This window comes from Camponotus vicinus, unplaced genomic scaffold (assembly GCF_025532165.1).
Source record: "Camponotus vicinus isolate PSW18456_S1 unplaced genomic scaffold, iyCamVici1.0 SCAF_13, whole genome shotgun sequence".
NCBI classification, from domain to species: domain Eukaryota; kingdom Metazoa; phylum Arthropoda; class Insecta; order Hymenoptera; family Formicidae; genus Camponotus; species Camponotus vicinus.
In genome coordinates, this window is record NW_028141949.1 from 2,927,702 (window position 1) to 2,942,390 (window position 14,689).

The following is a 14,689-nucleotide window of genomic DNA, read 5'->3' on the forward strand; positions in this document are numbered from 1 at the left end:
TATTTAAGTTAAAATAAAATTATATTCAAATATTTAACGAACGATCGTAAAATCGAGCGATCGTTACGGTGAGCGTGAAATATTTACGCTTATTTGCCGGTAATTAATCGGCAAAAGAAGGAGTGTTTATCTCCTTTTTCGATCTCTGATTAGAGATCGAGCGAGAAAGTGGCCAGGATCAACGAAAAGTAAGTTCAACTGGCCTGAAGAAAAGCTTTACGTACAATAGTACGTAATGTCGGACATTTATTCACGCGGTTAGGGCACGCGGTTAGAGAATGTAATTAGGGCACGTAATTAAAATATAGGGATTAAAAATAGGCTTTCATCGAATAATTTCACTTAATCGAGAAATAGGATTGTTAGGGTTATTAGGTGATCATTAAGATTTTTTAATTTTCCTTTCAAGAAGTAGAGGATTGTTAGGGCTATTACGTGATTAATTTAGGTGATTAATATATTATGTATCTTTTAAAAAATCAGGAAATGTAGGGTTAAATAATATTAGGGAAAACAGATTAATAAATATTTCAATTATATTATTAATATTAAGAATTTTTAGGGGGTCAATATTTTTTGACTGTTTTTTTTATAAGTATTTCATTTATTTGAGGATGAAAATTAAATTGTTAACACACAATAATTTTTATAGTAATACGAATTTTTTTGCGAAATTTTATGTACTTATGTAATAATATTTAGTAATAATATTATGTAATAATGAAATTTATGTACTTTTATGTAATACAAAATTTTATGTATATGAAAAATTTTTAATATAAATTTATATATTAAGATATTTTTTAGTTCAATATGGATAATAAACTTAGTATATTTATGAATTTATAAGCCATTTTTAAATATAGGAATAGAAAGATTTAAAATAGATAAAGAATGAGTAGAATTTATAGAAAAGGATTTATTATTAAAATTTATAAAAGGTTTTAATTTAAATAATAATTTTTATAAAATTTATATATATATACTTATATATATATTTATGTATATGTTTAAGGTTTTAATTTAAATAATAATTTTTATAAAATTTATATATTTATATATATATATATATATATATATATATTTATGTATATATTTAAGGTTTTAATTTAAATAATAATTTTTTATAAAATTTATTTACTTACATCTATTATATCTATTATATCTATTATATCTATTTATATCTATTATAAGAGTAATTTCATTAATTGTATTTCATTAATTATATTTATATAAATTTATCTAAATAGCTTATATTGTTAAAGTTTAATATTGAAGATATTAAGAAAATTATTTTTTTAGATATTTATGAATAATATATTGTATATGTATGAATAGAAATTTAATTATATTATATATTATTTTTATAATGAAAATATAATGTTTTATTATTAAACTATATAAATTAAAAAAGTAAAATATAATAAATCATTAAAATTTTTTTAATATTCCTTTCAAGTAGGATTGTTAAGGCTATTTTAAGTGATCATTAAAATTTTTGTAATATTCTTTTTAAGAAGTAGAATAGTAATTTGTTAGGGCTATCCCGAATGTAATGCTTATATGGTTCCGGGGGTCCAAGTGTTGGAAGACTAAGGAAGGGCGCGTGGGGTTTTTAGTTGATAGGCCCCGCCGTTAGAATGGCGGCGGGGAGAGCCCAACACTACCCCGGCAGGACCGCTAAATAGGTCCTGCCGGGGTGTGCATAAGGAGCATTTTCCCCACGTAAAAAAAAAAAAAAAAGGATTGTTAGAGCTATTAGGTAATCATTAAAATTTTTTTAATATTCCTTTAATGCTAAGGAAAATATATTAAAATTCCAATAATCTTAGGGATTAATCATCGCTTATCAGTCTTGTCTGGACTATGTAAAAATTTTTAATAAATTTTATATTATAAAATATTATACATATATTTTGGACATTTTCGTGTAATAAATTATTTCATGTTATAAATTATTTTGTATTACATTTCAAATTATATTATATTTTACATTAACTTTTGTATTAAACTCTGTGTATTGAAAGAAAATAAAAATTTGTGTCTTTAAAATATATATATTGTAGCTAGAGCAACCTTTAATCTTATGACATGTATAGTTAAAGAACAAAAAATTCAAAATTAAAGTTCATTGTTATAATTGACACTTCCTAAAGGTGGGATATGAAAAACAAGAAGTTTTTTCTTTGTTTGGTATTATATCTATCACACACACACACACACACACACATACAAATATATCTATAGACCAATTTTTCAATAAAATTCTTGATGTCATAAAGTCAGGTATTTATTAATAATATTACTTTTGTCTTAGATGTCATTATAATGATTATAATGATTTAAGTATATAATATTATACAGAGCCAAATTTACATATAATATATGTACATATTTACATTATTTTCTGTAATAAGGAAAGTAAAGTTTGACATCTTTCTTTCACCTACAACAGAATTTAATTATTGCATATATATATATATATATATATTGGGAATGTAAAATATATAATTATATAGAGAATTTTAGAGATAAAAATTTTACCTGATCGACAGTACGGTTTTTTAATTTTTCACTAATTAATAAAAATGAATTTTCAGAATATTCCTTCTTAACACTTTGTAGTAGAATCATATCTTCTTGACGCGTCCATGGTTTAATGTTTGTTAAATCAGAATTTAATTGGGTATTATTTTCAATTTTTTCAACGACTGCTGTTTCTGTATCTACTATTTTACAGTCTGAGGACAAAAAGTTGACATTCTTCAAATTCTCATTACTTTTTCTATAAAATTTTGCTATTAATACAAGTTTATATGTAACTTACTTAAATCGCAATCAGCATTGCTGCTTGCAGCAGTTTGTATAATTATTTCAGTACTTGATGAATTATCTTGCACTGACGATTGCATATAACTATTGGTTTCTGTTTCTACATTCGTTTTCTCATGTTCCATAATATCAAGTTCATTATGTTCTATTGAGATATCAATTTCTTCAGTCTTTTTTTCTCGTTTATTCCTGCAGTGAGATATCCGTATTCTTTTATTTGCAATTGCGTCGTCTATAGTGCCTATTCTTTTTAAACTCTTCTTTTCTGCTTTAATTGCAAGTTTGACACTCTTTTTAGACTTTGCTACTATTTTTTCATTATCTTCATTATCTTTTAATGGCGAATATTTTGTAACACTTTGCTTCTGGCAAATTTCTTCGGGACTAGAATCATTCTTTGATGATTTCCGCCGTTTTTTAGATGAAATTGGTGGAGCGACTTTATCAGCGATTTTTAAAGATACACGTGCAATATTTTCTAATTTCTCCTGATGCTCTCCAGGAAATGTAATTTTTGCAGGTCGCAATCCCTCAGGTGTTTGAAGATAAATTCTTCCATTAAGAAACTATAAAAAAAAACATGAAAAAAATTTTAACTGAATCTTTATAAAAAAAGAAACATATAAAATGATATGAAAAAAAATACAGAAATTATACAATTAGATCTAAAGGCATACATACTCGTGTACCACAGGAAACACAATGTTCTGAATTATTTTTAAGATTCGGATCATCTATGTTATGACAATCACATTTACAATTTTCCCCACCATATGGATCTTCCTGATATGATGCTGTGGGTAATTCTATATTTTCATATAATTCTGGTGCATTTTCGGTATAAGTAATATTCTTATCATAAGGTCCTAATGGACATGTCAAGTTTTCAAACATATGAGGTACAAATAAGCTGTCAAAAATATCAAAAATAAGTTTTATATACAATTATAGTTATATTTGTTTCATATCTTGAATAATGTATTCTATGAATAATAGTAATATAAATAAATTAAATAGATTTTTAATTGGGGCATTTTGTTTTGAAATGTTTAATTATTATATAAAATGTTAAATTATTTTTTTTTAATTATTTATTTTTACATGTAAATATTGCATATATTATAAAACGATATATTTTTAAATATGTGAATGCGCCGATTTGTATTTTTCTAATCTAAATGAATCTGTATATCTATATTGCGCAGATTTTATCACACAGAAAATATCAATTCCTCGTTATTAGTGAAATCTGTTATTAAAATTTTGTGTGATTTATAGTACCTGCAATCCTCATGCAATATTTATGTTCTTTGAGATTATTTGTATACAAAATACATATAGGGAAAGTCATAGTTACCTTTCAGGAGGCTTTGCAGTAGGTAAAACTTGCAAGAATAAATCCATAATGAGTGGATGGCCTTTAAAGACTGGACTCATAACGGTATGAATAGTTTCTAGGGTCGTATGTGGATCAGACGAAAGTTGTGTGATCGCCTGCATCATTTTTGCTATTCGCGATGGTTGCTTAGCGAAATATATTTGCGCAATATGAACGAAATCATTCATTTTTTGTAACATCATATACTCTATGGATTTACCAATCATCGTGGCTTGATGCGGCTTTAAGAATAACAGAAAATCTGTACACATTTCTGGGTAATTTTGCAATCTTTTACAGACATCTTGATATAATCTGATTGTGAGTATATCTTTTTTAATTGTGCTATCTTGTATTTCTTTATTCGCTGCAAATTCCTCAGGAAATGGTGGGTCAATAACTGTTTGGTTAATACTTTCTAATTTTTCACTATAATCTAAATACAGTTTTATCACATTCTTAAATATTTCTGGATTATTAGACTCCAATGTTAAATGTAACTTTTGAAGATATGATGCTGCAAATTCTAAAAAAAAAATGAATACAGATTAGAAAAATACAAAAATTTTATTTTCATAAAATTATTATAATTTAACCGGCTTACTTTTTTCACGATCCTCTTCGGTCAATGGGTTCTCAGCTTTTAATAATCTTTTAATAATTTCCAATTCTCTAGTTTGTTTAGCTTTTTTTCTACTTATAGAATCTTTTATTATTGTAGTACTAGCTAGCATTAATTCTGCTATCTCTTCCTCATTATCCTATGCAAAAATCAAATTAAGTAAAAATAATTTAAGTAAAGATAACATTTTTTTTTAATGTAATAAAATAGAACTCACAACTTTTGACACAGTACAGTGTTCGCCATTATTTTTATCTGTGGTGTCTTTTTCTTTAGATTTTAATGTATTGCAATTAGCCAAACTTTTTGAACTTAAAACTTGTGCCATCAATTTCATATTTTGTGCACTTCTTGTTTTTGCCAATCGAGGTGTAGTTTTGCGTATTTGTGGTAATCCTGACATATTTTGTGATGTATCTTTGGATATATTTGAGCTTTCAGCTGATATATTACTTAATTTAGTATTATTTTTTTGTTCATTTGATAATTTATCCATCTCCACCACTTTTGCATCAATAGTAACTGTTTTTACAGAATGCAAATTCTTATTAGATTTATTTATTTCTGTAACCATTCCCGCAGTTTGTATATTATTATCGATTATTCGTTTTTCACCATTATCATCAATTGGTTTAGAATTTTTTTTCATAGTAAAGTTATTTGTCTTATCAGTAGTTGAGATTTTTGGATTTACAGTTGCAGGTAATATTTTCGGTAATATATTTACAACTGGATTTCTTAACGGATGATTACTAGAGACACTAGGATACGATTTCATTATTGCATTCATGTTAATCCATTGTTTTTCAAAATTACTGCTTGAATCAAGTATATAATTACTTTTCAATAAATTATTTTTGTATTCTTTTTGCTGTAATAATAAATATACAATTATCATTAAATATCATATAAGACGAATTATTTAAGCTACAGTTATTACATGTACATGTATATTATAAATAAAATTTTGCATATCAAATATCATATCAAATATCTTTTTAGATATAAGCAAAATCATAATTGTTATATACTTACGTTACTGAGATATTTTTGCCATCTTAAAGGTAAAAGATTTATTGGCTGATCTTTTGGAGCTTTAGGCTTATTATCGAGTGTTATGCGATGTATTATTCTAGGAGCACAACCTTTCTCAAAATAATGCTACAATAAAATTAATACAATAATATATTTAACTATAGTTACAATATAAATCTGGAAAAAAATTATTCAGTACATACCTTAATCGGATTTTCATCTTTAGAAACGCGGCGTTTTCTGATATGATGTAATATTCCTTGTGCATCTCTACATGGTAACAGATAATGACAAATAAGTTGAGCAGCATCAACTAATAGAATTTTCTTTGTGCGAAGCTTTCTTGGTCTAGATGCAACAAATGGTAAAAATTGTTCTATGCCCAATGCAATTAAACTGGAAATTAATAGAATAGAATAAAATTACATATTAGAATATAATAAAATAACATATTTAGTACATTTACTTTTCTTCTGCTCTTGAATATGTAGATTTTGAAAGTTTGGTTCCACTCCTGAAAGGCATTTGTGGTAAAAGTTCTGGATACATGAGAGCTTTACTTTCGACAAGTACTTTTTCTACTTCAGGAAGAAATTCTTGAATATATATTCGTCTATTTGTATGACACATTTTAGTTTTAGCAATATTATCTGTTATACTCTGTTTGAAATCTGTGTAGAATTGTGTGTCAGAAAATTTATTTTCCCAAGTTGATACTAATTTTAAAGCTTCTTCCAAGTTCTCTGCATTAAATGCAGAATTTGGCCCGTTACTTAAATATCTAAAATATTTATCACAATTCTGTGATTTTTATTCGACTTCTCAGTTTCTAGTATATTATGTTTTTTCTTATCTTTTCCTCATACCTTAGACTATTCAAGTTCTGTTTACATGTTTTTGCTAGTGGATAGTAATCCGGATGCATGTAACTCATAACAAAATGCTGTGCCATTAATTGTACATGTTGCCGAAATTGTGTGGCTAATAAAAGACGTTGTTCGAAATTTACTAATTTTGGTAATTCGGGTTCTGCAAGTACCGGTAAAAGATCCACCATAGAGGAGTTCTAAAAGTATGAAAATATGAAAGTTCAATTATATTGCTGCCTCTTAATGTATAATATAAATAATTTTTTTTACCATAGTATTAGTTTCAATTGGTGGGATTATATTATCTGGAATCTTTTTTTTTCTTGATATTTCTTCTTCTTGTGTTGAGAACATAGGAGTTAATTCAAGTAATTCTGCAATTAAATCAAATTGTTCTTTACGAGGAACTTCTACTGCTTTATCTGTCCTGAGTTCTTCCTTGTCCACTATTAATATTTATTAAAGATCAATCACATATCAACAAAGAAAATAAGACTAAAATATAAAGAAGAATTATTTTACAACAATACATACATAAATCTGTTTCTTCATCCTCTAAAATATTGTATTCTGGGTCTGCTTCTGGATCATCTTCTATGGTTGGTTCTTGTGTTAAAGGTTGTGTAAATTCTTTTAAAAAGTTATCCCAATCTTCATCAAGTTCAACATCCAAATCAATCATATCTGCAGTTATGTCAGGTGGTAAAAATGCTTGTTCTATCTCTTCCAAAGAAGTTTTACTCAAAGATAATTTAGAGCGTGTTCTCTGACCAATACTCTCTTCCTCTGTTGCAACATGTGGAACACTGAAATATATTTGTCAATTATTATTAAAATGAAATGACAATATTAAGAAACAACTTGAGAAGCTTCAATTTAATCAATTAAAGTAATTTCTTTATAATATTGTATATTTAAATATAATGCTACAATAAAATTAATACAATAATATATTTAAATATAGTTGCAATATAAATCTCTTTCTCACATACATTGGTACTTTAAAAATTCCTTCAGGATCATATTGTATATCTGATAATTTCTGTTGTTCAGGACAAACCACATTCCTATTATTTATTGCTACTGATTGTTGTGATTCCATATCATTAATTGCTGTATTTTCCACTTCTCTATCATCATCACTCTCTGTGTGTTTATCATGATCAGGATTATATTCTTCATCAGACGAATCTTCTGGCAGTTCTTCTTGAATTAAAGCTTGAACTTCTGATGAAGCTTTTTGTGTTGTAGTGATAGGCCATGGTATATTGACCTGTGCAGCTGCCAATTTTCTATATAAGATAAGTTAAAAATATTATCCATGCATACAGACAAAATATCCATTATATATACGAATAATAAAATTAATATATAAAACAATACATACTTAGCTTTAGCTCTTGTGAGTTTGGTACCAAAGTTAACATCATCTTCTGTATCTTGAAGCCATTTTTGTATCATTGTCATTAAATGTTCATAGGGGAGCACATGTTTTAATATATTTTTTACATTAGTGGCAGTTAAATTGGTTTTGGCAGCTTTGGCATCGAGTTGTCTCTCAATCTCTTCTTCCATTTTATTAAGTACCGATGCTTCAATAGCTTCTCTTTTACGCTTGCTAGACGGCTCATAATTGTCAACCTCGGATATATCTATTTGTAAATCTGCATTTTCGGAATCGGTAGAATTTTCGCTATCAACATCGTTGAAATCGAAATTAATCGAGAAAGACAAATTGCATTTCGTGGGCGATTCAATGAGTGAAACGGAGGATGCCGATGTGTCGGCATCATTTTGCACAATAGGTTTACTCGTAGATTTCTCCATTTCTTTTTTTTTAATAAAGGTAATTTTTAAAATCTATATAGAGATAATTGTAAATTCCAACTGCAATCTTATTTCTCTGGAAATCGTCACTATCTCGAATGTGCATAATAAAACAGTATAACATGTCTCCGATGTTTTCAAATGCTGATCGCTGATCGCGTGCGACCACTGATGCTAAAAGGTTAATCCATCTGTTCTCTGTTTCGCTTGCACTTTCTACACACTTTAAGGTCTGTTCGTTACACGTGTTTCATTTCATAAATCGATGCTCCTGGCGGCCTATTACGGTTCTTGAAGCGAGGTGAAAATTACAAAAGTGAACAGATTTACTAGATTTCGACAAATGAAATTGTAGATACTCTAGTAAATTTCCTCACTTTTGTTATTTTCACTTCGTTTCAAAAACCGTAATAGGCCCCCTGGGTTGCTTTCTAAAGCGTCGTCTACAATGGCCGTAGCATAAGGTTGTAAGGCCGTAGTCGTAAGAAATTGACCAATCCCAGTTGAAGTTCAGGAGAATAATCAACTGTGATTGGTCAATTTCTTACGACTACGGCCTTACAAACTTATGCTACGGCCATTGTAGACGACGCATTAAAATTTACTGTTTGAAGTAAAGTAGTGTTTGATTAACCAATCAGGACAAAGAAATTTCTGTTTCTTTTATCATGATTGGTTAATCAAATGCTATTCTACCAAGGAGTAAATTTTAAAACGCTATCATGTTTAGGTTGTTATAACAAGACAAGAGAAAGGTTATAACATGTAACTTTTTCTCTATTAATTAATAAACTCGCAAATATATAAAAAAGATATCTCGTCAGCGATATATATTTGTATAAACTTTATGATATCTTGAGAACGCATAAGGATTATTGATGTGATAATTGAAAATCTAAGAAAAAGTAATAAAGGCGTACAAAACAATCATGTCGTGCGATTTGACATTTCCTCGAAAAATTACAAAATCTAATGTGGTATGTAATTTTTTTAGCATATGATAATTTTAAATTACACAAATATATACATGTACTGTGATATAATTTTTTAGGAAAAAGCTGTAAAAATGATAAAAACGAAACAAAAGATTGAAGAAAAACATCAGAAATATTTGAGAAAAATGGCAAAGGATAAAAAACGTTGGAAGGAAATGAAAGAAATGGGGATAAAAATCGATAAAAATCGTCAGAAGGATATGGAAAATATGATAAACGATAAAGAACGTCAGGAGGATATGGAAGAAATGACAAAGGATCGTAAAACCCATTATTGCAAGAGTTTTCAGGGTGGTAAGAAAAATGGAACATCACTCGTAGGATTTTCAAAAAGTCTGGCACTGTCGGAGATGCAATCGTATATCAGTCGTCAAGATTGGAAGCATGCGTTAAGTTTATTCCCTAGACTTCTGGAATATCCAGTTGAATTGGAACCTTTAGTATGGCGATATGCACTTATCATTTTATTACACACAAATGATCCGTCACATCTCCGACAATTTTTCGAGCAATGTATAGATAACTGTAATTTAGATAATGGAATATTCTTGAGAAGACTACTGTCATTGCCTCTTGAGGAATGATTGAATTTCAAGATAGTCTAGTTGCATTATATCATTCATGTTAAGTCAGTATGTAACATTTGTGTTACGTACAAAAACCTTTGTACAATAAATTTATTACATACAATTATATACTACATATTCTGCTATTTATACATTCACATCCTCATCTTTAATAATACAGTGGTTATTTATATATAATGTCAAGGCTATACATCCCACTTGATAATTGCAACATTCATAAACATCATTTATTAGTTTTCAATGTATACGATAAAGAAATGATCCAATTAACATTGCAATATCAAATGGAACATACATAGTCTAAAAGAAAGCAACTTGTGAAATTATTACAAGTATTGTACAGAAAGATGTATCTTTTATATGTAATAGTCTTTGCTTACTCTTTCGCCCACATCGCTCATTCTTATTTTCTATCTACATCTTGCTGATGATTTTATGAGAAAGACATATGATAATAGCTATATTATTAATTATATAATAGCTCAATCCAAAGATACACACTATTTACAGATATTTTTTGATCACTTATTCGAACTATTGCGCACGATTTACTGAAGATTCTTAAAAAAAAATTTATTGATTCAATTAAAAGAGATTACTTTTTATATGATAACTTGTACCAAATCGATTTGATAATCGTTTACAAATCATAAAAAATAATGTTTTAATAGAAACAATATTACTTTCTTAATATGAATTAAAATAATGACAAACTTAAATATATAATAATAATTATTTTATATATGTGTATAATTCATTATTTTTTACATAACTGAGAAAGTAAAAACATAATTAAGAAAGTCGCATTTGTCTTATAGATTATAAAAATTCATATTCCTCAATATACAATGAATATATAATGTTTTTTCTTAACAAATAATTTCAAACTATTTTGTAGAATTAATAATATTTCTACTTAGCGATTTGGTTTAATCAATGCTACAAAACTATACACTTAATACTAACATTGTTCCAGAATGGTAACAGTAATAAAGAACGTAAGGCAACAGAATTCATATGCCAAACATTAACAAACATATTAACATTGTTACTTCGATATGTCGATATGCGATATTTTTTTTATTTTCTTGATATAATGCATCCGATAACGCACGATTGTTGATAATAATGATGATGATGATCGAACTTACAATGCGCGTGACGGGTTGTTGCAGCAACAGTAATAAATACACGGATGAAAAAGAGCTCGGTAAGATGAATGCTGGTCAATCGAGCGGTAAATGAACACGAGAATCGTTAGCTGCTAATTTAACGAGTGTTTTCTTTACCCTAAGAATGGGTAATCTGGCCGCCGGTTTCCCATGCCAACACTCTCGCATTAATTTTCCCATCCCGGCTAATGTCTGAAAAAAGATTAGCATTTATTTCAATTATTCATGTAATAAATAATGCAAACTCAATTTTTTTAACTTATACATATATATATACATGAATATTTCTCTAAATGCTTGAAAAAAAAATTTACCGGATCGGAATGCCATCTATTAGGCAGCGGCGGTCTTCGCTGATCAAACGAGATTAATTTACGCATTTCTTCTATGGAGGGCTCTTGATTATTGCTAGGCAACCATTCGTAGTACGGCATCGCGTATTCCAAGACTACGCCATTGCTTATGCATCTGCGACAGACTTCCCACATCACCAATCCTAAACTATAGATATCGGCCCGTCTAAAGCTCTCTAAACACTCGATATTTACTCTGAAAATAAATCAGAATAGGTATTGTGATTAATTTGGCCAGCTTGTAATGTGAAAGTAAAAAGGAAAAAAGCGCTCCACTAACGTTTGATCGAGAATTTCAGGACTCATATAACGTTTAGTTCCTTGCCGTAGATCTACTCTGTCTGCTGTAAGACGATCCTGCGTAGCTGCTAATGCAAAATCGGCGATTACGCAACAACCGTTAGTCTTGACCAGAATATTCTTCGATTTAAGATTACGATGAGCCATAGCTGGTTTCCCTCTAGTACCGTGAATTTCCGTGTGTAAATAAAGCAAACCGTTAGCGATGCTCAGACAAATATTAAGCGTTTGATGATGTGTTAACGGATGCCGATTGAGTTGATCGAAGAGTGAACCTAGAGGATGATACTGCGTTACCAGCCAGAGCTGAGTGCAGCTGGCTCTACTTGTCATATCGCTGCCGACATATCCCAAAATATTGTCGTGTCTAGACGGTAACAACTGAGAATAAACCTCAGTCTCCCGAGCCCACGCAGCTTCGTCTCGAGAAAAATAAATTTTTACAGCTACATTCTCGCCATGCCAAATTCCTCTCCACACTTCTCCACCGAATCCAGATCCACTGCTACCGCTACCGAGACATTCTACTAAAGCCACTTGTTTAGCTAAAGTTCTTTGTACTAGCAAGGGCAATCCAGAACCGGAACCACTGGTCAAACTTCGGCCGTCTAAATATTCCTACAAAAATATAATTGGTACAATTAATCATCATATATCACACATGCCTTATATAAAACATAGAAAAACAAAAAAGTAGCATTATGTACTTTAAGTGTACTATCACCAGCAGCCGTTGCTCTAAGCTCGTGCGGATGACAAGTGGCAGACGATGTAGGCGAGGAAAAAGAGAAATGTAACATGGAAGGCTCATTGTCGGGATCTAAAATAAGTTTATTCCGACGCGATATCGGCCGTTTTCTTCGCGTTCGATGCGCCAGTAAACAGAATAGAATCCCTCCAGCGACAACCAATGCAATCATTGGCCCAAGAATTGCGAAAGTTAATTTCACTACATAATTTCCCTTATCAGAATCTGAATATAAATATAAAAACAGTATATAAGTATAAAAGCTCCTCTTAACAAAATCAATAATCTTATTGCAATTCAATTATACATATATATGTGTGTGTTGTGTGTGTGTATGTGTACACAGACTAGATTATCTTACTAGTTGAATCTAGCAGCACAGGATATGGTCCAACATTACAAAAATCTGCTTGGCAGCATTCCACTGAATATTGAACACCACTTGTTAATCCTCTAACATGCCTTTCTTTATGTTCTGCATCTTGGTTGTCTTCTTTATTACACATAAACAACTTATGTTCCTCTAATTTGTAACAGCCGCGACTAACAGATTCAGTACCATCAATTTCTTTCACCCTGGACTTCCAACACTAGAAAACAAAATGAAGTCGATTTATATTCTATAGGAAAAGATGTAACATAAATTTAAAATGTTGAATAAAGAATATAAAAATTTTTACAGTAATTGCATCTTCACAGATGCTAGGTAGTGAACACTCAGAATCTTCACATATATGGCACTTGAAACGTTTGTGGCCAACCGCATTGTTAACAAAGTTATGTTCCAATGATTCGGGTAGATTCAATTTTTCGCTGTCAAGAGAAATATCCTGATCTTGTAAAGCACTCGCCCCTTCGCCTAAATATAAATTAAATATATGTAATAATAATATAAATTAAAAATTATATATGAGCAGAATATAAATCATTTAATATAATGAATTTATACTTATAATAAAAAATGATGAAAAAAAATCGCACAATTTTCGCGATATATATTGTATATCACATAAATTCTTTTAGTGTATCGTAAAGCTAATAATCTTTTTGCTAGACTCAAAAGCAACACAAAGCTATATATAGCAAAACTATATATATGAATAACACAATAAATAGAAATATTTACATCTTGTTTGGAATTACACATCATACGATGAATATCACTTAAAATTCACAAATTTATTCACATACCTAAATAACATAATTTGAATGTCAACAAGAGTGCAAAATGCATAAATATAACATCCGCCATTTCTACTTTGCATCGAAACACACTGGACTATTCGACTCGAAGCAAAATTACGTCAAAATAAATCTTTCCTGATTTCTCTGTCACACTCGACATTCTCGTAGTCCTCTTTCTTCTCAGACGAATATTACAAAGCGTTAAAATGCGTCAAGTTATCATTCAAACGTTAGTTCTTTATTTATATTTGACGCATAGTTTTCTCGTATACATCGATATATTTGAGTAATATCATACGGTAAAACCAAAGTTTATGCTCATGGTCTTCTGAAAAAGAAGTAGGTCTAGCTGTAGGTAATCCGTGTATATATTTTCAATAATGTATAAAATCTTTATTATTTATTCTTTAACCTTAAGTTTAATCTTTCACATGTATATATCAAACACGTATAATAAAATGTCAGATACAATTTTAAGTCATGATGCATGAAATATCTAGATACGATATTCTATCATCAGAAAGATAAAGACAGCAGCGCTTCATAATTGCAGATTTTATCTTATTAATTCAAATGACGTTTGTTATTATATAAAGATGAAAAAAAAGAGAAAGAACGTAAAAAAATATAGATGAAAATATTGAGCTCTATAATACTATGACATACTGGAGTGAATCTTCAAGAATGAGAAAATGAACCAATTTGTAGAAAAGGATATATGCTGGATGGATCGCTATCCTTATCAGGAATTCGTTCAAAATTATTAAGAATTGAAAGAAAAATAAA

At 29.2% G+C, this 14,689-nt stretch overlaps 3 protein-coding genes across 4 annotated transcripts; 1 reads left to right on the forward strand and 2 right to left on the reverse strand.

Moving 5' to 3' along the window:
- Nucleotides 1-2,276: 2,276 nt before the first annotated feature.
- On the reverse strand, nucleotides 2,277-8,957 carry Mute (gon-4 like protein muscle wasted). Its single transcript, XM_083086047.1, has 15 exons — nucleotides 8,124-8,957; nucleotides 7,729-8,028; nucleotides 7,271-7,542; nucleotides 7,007-7,182; nucleotides 6,734-6,933; nucleotides 6,334-6,648; nucleotides 6,071-6,263; nucleotides 5,868-5,993; nucleotides 5,050-5,703; nucleotides 4,815-4,971; nucleotides 4,190-4,736; nucleotides 3,514-3,742; nucleotides 2,828-3,398; nucleotides 2,545-2,741; nucleotides 2,277-2,446 (listed from the first exon to the last, which is right to left on the reverse strand). The coding sequence occupies exons 1-15, from the start codon at nucleotides 8,561-8,563 to the stop codon at nucleotides 2,396-2,398; spliced, it is 4,428 nt and encodes a 1,475-aa protein (XP_082942173.1). The 5' UTR covers nucleotides 8,564-8,957; the 3' UTR covers nucleotides 2,277-2,395.
- A 299-nt stretch (nucleotides 8,958-9,256) lies between these two features.
- Nucleotides 9,257-10,260, forward strand: LOC145963806 (uncharacterized). Its single transcript, XM_083086051.1, has 2 exons — nucleotides 9,257-9,540; nucleotides 9,615-10,260. Exons 1-2 carry the CDS (start codon nucleotides 9,493-9,495, stop codon nucleotides 10,140-10,142), a joined length of 576 nt encoding a protein of 191 aa, XP_082942177.1. The 5' UTR covers nucleotides 9,257-9,492; the 3' UTR covers nucleotides 10,143-10,260.
- Nucleotides 10,196-14,370, reverse strand: Sax (type I BMP receptor saxophone). Of its 2 annotated transcripts, none has more exons than XM_083086049.1 (8): nucleotides 14,316-14,370; nucleotides 13,910-14,231; nucleotides 13,399-13,577; nucleotides 13,080-13,308; nucleotides 12,678-12,943; nucleotides 11,951-12,588; nucleotides 11,632-11,866; nucleotides 10,196-11,509 (listed from the first exon to the last, which is right to left on the reverse strand). In XM_083086049.1, the coding sequence occupies exons 2-8, from the start codon at nucleotides 13,968-13,970 to the stop codon at nucleotides 11,372-11,374; spliced, it is 1,746 nt and encodes a 581-aa protein (XP_082942175.1). In that variant the 5' UTR covers nucleotides 13,971-14,231; nucleotides 14,316-14,370; the 3' UTR covers nucleotides 10,196-11,371. The 2 variants fall into 2 exon arrangements, with proteins under 2 accessions (XP_082942175.1, XP_082942176.1); XM_083086050.1 differs by having other exon boundaries at nucleotides 13,910-14,228; nucleotides 14,316-14,335.
- Nucleotides 14,371-14,689: the final 319 nt, after the last annotated feature.

What these genes read in the sequence shown, in the direction of transcription:
- LOC145963806 (XM_083086051.1), top strand. Translation starts at nt 9,493, where the DNA reads ATGTCGTGCGATTTGACATTTCCTCGAAAAATTACAAAATCTAATGTG. An exon ending in AAATTACAAAATCTAATGTG is followed by an intron (nt 9,541 to 9,614) that starts GTATGTAATTTT and finishes ATAATTTTTTAG; the next exon opens with GAAAAAGCTGTAAAAATGAT.
- Sax (XM_083086049.1), bottom strand. Translation starts at nt 13,970, where the DNA reads ATGGCGGATGTTATATTTATGCATTTTGCACTCTTGTTGACATTCAAA. An exon ending in TCTGTGAAGATGCAATTACT is followed by an intron (nt 13,309 to 13,398) that starts GTAAAAATTTTT and finishes TTTGTTTTCTAG; the next exon opens with TGTTGGAAGTCCAGGGTGAA. An exon ending in CCTGAAATTCTCGATCAAAC is followed by an intron (nt 11,867 to 11,950) that starts GTTAGTGGAGCG and finishes ATTTATTTTCAG; the next exon opens with AGTAAATATCGAGTGTTTAG.
- Mute (XM_083086047.1), bottom strand. Translation starts at nt 8,563, where the DNA reads ATGGAGAAATCTACGAGTAAACCTATTGTGCAAAATGATGCCGACACA. An exon ending in GTGTTTCCTGTGGTACACGA is followed by an intron (nt 3,399 to 3,513) that starts GTATGTATGCCT and finishes TTTTTTTTATAG; the next exon opens with TTTCTTAATGGAAGAATTTA. An exon ending in AAAACCGTACTGTCGATCAG is followed by an intron (nt 2,447 to 2,544) that starts GTAAAATTTTTA and finishes ATTCTGTTGTAG; the next exon opens with GTGAAAGAAAGATGTCAAAC.